We start from the raw sequence: 6559 nt of genomic DNA on the forward strand, positions 1-6559 counted from the left end.
ACAGACCGTGAGACTTGGCAATGCAGTTCAGTCTGCCCTGGCATGTAATAGAACACGAATTGTATAGGCCTTTATATCATAACAAGAAGGCATACATCCCCTGTCTTATGCAGAAAATCCATCCCTGCTGATGCCATCGAGCTGTTCACAGTTTTGGAGTGAGGAGGTCTCTGAAACAGGGCTCCCTTTCAGTAGCAGTCCAGTGGCAGGCTAGCAAGGAGCGAGCTGTGTTTGGTTATTGGAAGGGACACAGGAGCCAACCCACCAAATAGATGCTTGCTGTCTCTGGGCAGGTAGTGAATGAAAACACCTTTTGGGAGTCCCAGCATGGAGCAGAGGATAAAATGCAAACCTCTGCCTGCGTTATTTTCTGTTCGCTGTCCATCGGTATCTGTCCTGAGCGCTGACTTTAGCTGGCCCTCTGCGAGCTACAGCCTGGTAGCTTTACTGAGAGGTATGTTACCAAGTAAGGTGGAAGAGTTGGATTACTCAGGTTGAGTTGCTTTTTAATTGGAAGGCTATGCTAGAAATCTCCGAATACTTTTATCTGGAAAGAGAAGCCAGTCTAAATGTTAAGTATTGCAGCTGTTTCTGCCCTCATGTGGGTGTCTTTGATATGGTTAGGATCATTTGCTTAGACTGTTTTAAGACAGTAGGTACTTGGATTGGTACTGCCTTTCTAACCAGAAGAACCAAAGGTTGCTCATCTCTGAGCTCGCAGCCTGCTGGCACCATGGCTGTGTGTAAACCATTATATAGAGCTGATACACGGCGCTTTGGATACCTCTGTGTGACAGCATCAAACCTGGAATGGAGGCGTGGACCAAGGTCTGAGAGAAGGCATTTCCTCTGCACAGCTCTAGGGTCAGTGCCTTGAAATGAGCTTAAATGGGTAGCTTGAGCACCACACTTAAACTCACTTATCTCACATGTTTTTGAGAGGCTTACGCTGAAGTGACAGTAGCAGTGGTTTAAAGCTACTTGTGAAATGTTGATTAAGTGAACAAAATTTCAGGTGGACTGTTCAGCAGTCTCAGCATGGCTAGCTCCAGTGCTGATTTGGTAATTAATTCAGTTGTAAACACTGCACAGAACATTAGTTTGGTTGATGTTGGTGCTGCACAGAGAAGGTGTAATTAGCGCGTAAGGAGTACGTTGTTTATTGGTGCTCTGGGACTGCTGGGCAGTGTTAGGAAGGGAAGCCTGGCACTTAGACTTTTCAGGGTACTGCTGCTGTCTCTGGCCTTTGCTCCACTGTAGCACCAGGCAAATGGGTTTCTGCCTGAACTATATCAACTTCAGTGTTCTAGTAGAGTGGGTGTTGTGGCTAAAAGAGGGCTTTCTGGAGGATTCTGATGTTTTCTGGAAACCAGGAGTGCTTCACGAATGCTGGCAGTCGCTGTTGGTATCATCAAGTTTCATTAGGGCTTGTCTTATCAAGACTTTGCTCTTCCACATTCAGGAGCTGTTTCCAGTATTAATTGTGCTTTGCTATCGTCACCTGTTTTACCATTTGTAGGCAGCCTGTACTAGAACAAGTGTTCTGGCAGAAATGTTCTGCCTACCTTACATTGTGCCATTGATACGTTTTCTGCTTGTGTGTATTGTTTTGGTCAGATGTGATTTAATTGAAGACCAGCTTTTTAAAAGTGTGAAGAGCATCCTTTGCAGTGTGGTGTTGGCTGAAATAAAGCTTCTGTATAAAGACTGGATATTCTTAGGTTAAAAAAACCCTGTACAATATTTGGCAGGTGTAATGCATGCTTTTAAAATTACATATATAAAAATGAGATATAGCCCAAGCTGTGCAGTGCTGGAAATACACTAATTGTAGTTAATTTTCAGCAACTGAATTGAAGTGACAGGACTACAATAAACTCTTATCTTTGCACAGTGGAACAGGCTGCAGATAGTGATTTTATCAAGGAAGCTTTCCAAAGAGACGGTTCTGCTGCATTCTTATTCCATTTCACAACATTGCCAGCGGCAGGTTTGTTCTATGGGATATCAGCTTACCTCCTACAGAAGGTGATTCCTTGGATAATAGGGATATAATGATGAGGCTCTTTCCAAATTTGCTTGGAAATCACTTTCTCTGTGAACTAAGACTTTTAGCACTTGTTTCATAAATACTGTATTCACTGTATTAAAATGTCTCATTAGCACATTCATTTATGGTTTAATGCAAATGATCCTTCTTCATGTTTTTAGGGAGTCCCTGAGATGGCAGCAATGGCAGATTTCAACAACGTCCATTCAGTGACTGAAATGCCAGAAGGAGACAGTGCTAAACCTGGTTTCCATCACAGGATGTTCCTGGAGCCCCAAGAGAAGAAGAGGAGCGTGAAGGCTCTGGTGGTTAAGCAAGCAAAGAAAACTTGCAGCTGTACCCCAGCCAAAGTTAAAGACTATGTTTTCAGTTTCTTTCCTGTCTTGCAATGGCTTCCTAGATACAAACTAAGAGAGTACCTATTGGGAGATTTCATGTCTGGTGTGATTGTGGGAGTCTTACTAGTCCCACAGTCAATTGCATATTCTCTCTTGGCTGGACAGGAGCCTGTTTATGGCCTTTATACATCCTTTTTCGCTAGCATTATTTATTTCATATTTGGAACCTCCCGCCACATCTCCGTTGGCATCTTTGGTGTGATTTGCCTGATGGTGGGACAAGTGGTAGATCGTGAAATCCAGAGAGCTGGCTATGACTTGGAGCCAGCTGCACTCAGTGTCCTCACAGATACAGCAGTGAATGTGAACACCACCCTTTCGCCTGCGAATGAGACATCGCAGAAGCTGCTCTGTGATAAAAGCTGCTATGCAATTACAGTGGGAGTCACATTGACCTTCATAGCTGGAGTTTATCAGGTAAGAGGAGGTGGACAAACAGGTGCTCTGTGGGAATAGCTTTAATTCTTCTTTAGGCGATTGTCCACTTGAAAAGCCTGCTGAGCTTACATGTGTCCTCAGTCTGCGTCCCAAGGGACCAGGCACAGGGGGGACTGGAGGTCTCCAGTTACTGTGGTGCAAGAAACTCCTCTGTGTCCTCTCCTCTTTTCCGCAGCATTTTGTGCGGGCATTTCTGCTCTGTTGAGGACTGTAAGGACCTGCATATAACTGCTTGCTGCTCCCACACAATCTGCCCACCACCTTCCTTGCTGTGGCCTGAAGTTGTTTTTTAGCTGGCTTATAGCTTAGACCTCTGTTTCACTGGCCCAGAATGTGGTGTGGCAGCTTTTAATTGCAGCCTTCAATCATTTGCCTTTTCTTTTGTCAAAAAATAATCTGGAGAGTAAAAGTATCTCCAGTTTCTTTTTATTTGTCACTGTGCTTGTAAAACTTTCCTGCTTGCCCATTCAAAGCCAGAACAATGCCGTTGTATGAAAAGGACACTACTGAGGTAATAAAATACGTGTGAAATAAAACTTTTAATTATTACCATATTAAAATATATAACTCAGCAATATTTTACCAGTCTGTCTCTACTTCCTAGAACTCACTGCTTGCTGAAATCAAAGGGGATATCTTTGTTTTAGAGTGTCATGCATTAACCAGAATGGCTTTAGTTTTAACAGTACTGCAGAGCTGTGGTATTTCATTGTGAGTTCACATTCCTTTATTCTTACAGTGACCCCCAGGGTGGTAGCAAAAGCCTTGAATTAACTTAATTACCAAGGCTCTGAAGGAGCCTTTTTTTGGAGCTTGGCTCTGAGCTGATGTCCAGTCAGTCCAGGTCACAAACATGCCTTCTCTTCAGTGATGCTTTGCGGTTCTTTTAAAGTTTCCAGCCATGATCGTAGCCACCTTTATTTTGCCTTAACTACCTAATGGGATATATCAAACTGACACTTCTTAAAGTTTAATACCTGGTCTGCAGTCTTCAGATAACAGTGTAGACATCCCTGTTGGCCAGTGCAGGGAATGAGAAGACTCCTGCAAACTGCTGTGAGAGGGTCCGTGCCCCATTTGGCATGAAGGTTGATGGGGAGGAAGGGACAATTGCCAGGTGTGAAGAAGCATGTCTAGGGTAGGTATCCATAAAACCAGTCATTCTCATAGAGGGACACCAGGGATTTATCCATTTAGCTAGCATTAGTAAAAATGAATGACAGGGCACTTTAAAAAAATTTATCTTTGTTTATATAATCTGCATTGCAGGAGTTTGCAGCTCGTACACTTTCTGAATCAGATGCACCAAACTTTACACAGTGCAAAGGATGGTTGTTATGCCATAATCTATATTTTTACTGCAGGTTGTGAGCTCCAGTGTAAGACAGACAAAGACAACCAAAAAGGTTCCACAAAGTTCACGGATTATAGGAACCTGAGAGAGAAATGGCTAAATTATCCAGTATTTCAAATGCTATTTTTCCCCTGGGTTTCTTTGCCTGCTGGGCCAACTCAGAGATACAGCTGAACCCATGAGCAAAGAGCAGACACAGGTTCAGAGTATGAAGGACCCCCCCCGCCCCAAAATAAGTCTGCTCCTTGTTAGAAATGTGTTTTAAGTGTGGTGCACTACGAGTGGATGAATGTTGGAGACTCTTTTCTCCATGCTCAGAGTACACCTTGTCCTCCAGGGCCATGCATGGTGGTTTTATTCTTAATCCCGCCTCCCTCCAGAGCCATCTGTAAAATTTGCATCCTAATCTGTTGTGTGTGGTTGATTCCTTCCAGGTGGCCATGGGTTTCTTTCAAGTGGGCTTTGTCTCAGTGTACCTCTCGGATTCCTTGCTGAGTGGATTTGTCACAGGTGCCTCCTTTACCGTCCTAACCTCACAAGCCAAGTATCTCCTGGGACTGGACATTCCACGGAGCAGTGGCATCGGCTCCCTCATAGCCACGTGGATAAACATCTTCAGAAATATACGCAAGACCAACATCTGTGATCTGATCACCAGCTGCTTGTGCTTTCTTGTGCTTATCCCAGGCAAAGAGCTTAATGAACACTTTAAATCCAGGCTCAAGGCTCCAATACCAGTTGAACTAGTCGTGATTGTGGCAGCTACTCTGGCCTCTCACTTTGGGAAGCTGAGAGAGACTTATGGCTCGAGCATTGCTGGACACATCCCAACTGGGTTTCTGCCACCACGCCCTCCAGACTGGAACCTGATTCCTAACGTGGCTTTGGATGCTATCCCCATAGCTATAATTGGCTTTGCCATCACTGTTTCCCTCTCGGAGATGTTTGCCAAGAAGCATGGTTACTCTGTGAAGGCTAACCAGGAAATGTATGCCATTGGCTTCTGCAACATCATTCCCTCTTTCTTCCATTGCTTCACAACAAGCGCAGCTCTTGCCAAGACTCTTGTCAAAGAGTCCACAGGCTGTAGGACACAAATGTCTGGCTTTGTGACTAGTTTGGTAATCCTATTAGTCCTCCTTGTGATTGCGCCTTTATTTTATTCTCTTCAGAAATGTGTCCTTGCTGTCATAACCATTGTAAACCTCAGAGGAGCCCTGCGGAAGTTCAAGGACCTGCCAAAAATGTGGCATTTGAGCAGAGTGGACACGGTGATCTGGCTGGTTACGATGGCAGCATCAGCACTCCTCAGTACTGAGATCGGTCTTTTGGTCGGTGTTTGCTTCTCTATGCTCTGCGTCATTTTCCGAACTCAGAGACCTGAGGCACCGCTGCTTGGCTGGGTGGCGGAGTCTGAGACGTATGAATCCCTGTCTGCTTACAAGAACTTGCAAACCAAGCCGGGAATCGTGGTGTTTCGTTTCGAAGCACCCCTCTACTACATCAACAAAGAGTGCTTTAAATCCACCCTGTACAAGCAGACCGGGGTCAACCCAGTCTGGGTGAAGGCAGCAAAGAAAAAGGCAGCGAAAAGAATGCTTAGAGAGAAAGAGGTGGATTCTGATGGCAACCAGGCCAGCATCTCCATGGGTTTTGTCTCTGAACCCCTAGGTTTTCACACAATAGTGATTGACTGTTGTGCAGTGCAGTTTCTGGACACGGCAGGAATACGCACGCTCAAGGAGGTCTGCAAGGACTACAGGGAGATAGATGTCCAGGTGCTGCTGGCCCAGTGCAATCCTTCGGTGAGGAGCTCCCTGAGCCGAGGAGAATTCTTTAAAGAGGGGGAGGACCACCTCCTCTTCCACAGCGTGCACCAGGCTGTGGACTTTGCACTGGGCGCACAGGGGCGCAGCAGGAGCAGCGCCTCTATGAACTAGTTGTGGAAAGGCAGCAAAGGGGAACAAAGCCTCGAAAAAGTGGCTGTGGGTCTCTGTCTATGCAATATATATCCACTCGGATAAAAAGAAGCAGGGTTGTTTTTAACACTGGTTACCTATGCAAGTTTTTTTGATGCTTTAAATTTGTCTGCTGGGTGTAGTGATTCAGTAGGTGGTACTGAATGAAGGCAGTTCTTAACTTGATTGTGGCCAGTCTGGATCTATTTCTAATCTAGTCTTCATATGGTTGTTCATCTCATTTCTCTTCTGTCTTGAACTTTCCCTGTCTCAGTTTCCCTCTGAGTTTTGATCATCAGCATTGAAAGCTTTATTGCGACCCTGTCTTTATGGATGGGATGAGATTTTGAAGTAGTCCAGG

General features: G+C 45.0%; 1 protein-coding gene across 1 annotated transcript; it reads left to right on the forward strand.

Annotated features, from left to right (window-relative positions):
* The first annotated feature begins 2223 nt into the window (after nt 1–2223).
* SLC26A2 (solute carrier family 26 (anion exchanger), member 2) lies at nt 2224–6180 on the forward strand. The gene is made up of 2 exons (XM_010190533.1): nt 2224–2865; nt 4675–6180. The coding sequence occupies exons 1-2, from the start codon at nt 2224–2226 to the stop codon at nt 6178–6180; spliced, it is 2148 nt and encodes a 715-aa protein (XP_010188835.1).
* The last annotated feature ends 379 nt before the right edge of the window (nt 6181–6559 follow it).

This window comes from Mesitornis unicolor, unplaced genomic scaffold, assembly GCF_000695765.1.
Source record: "Mesitornis unicolor isolate BGI_N332 unplaced genomic scaffold, ASM69576v1 scaffold23218, whole genome shotgun sequence".
Taxonomy (NCBI): domain Eukaryota; kingdom Metazoa; phylum Chordata; class Aves; order Mesitornithiformes; family Mesitornithidae; genus Mesitornis; species Mesitornis unicolor.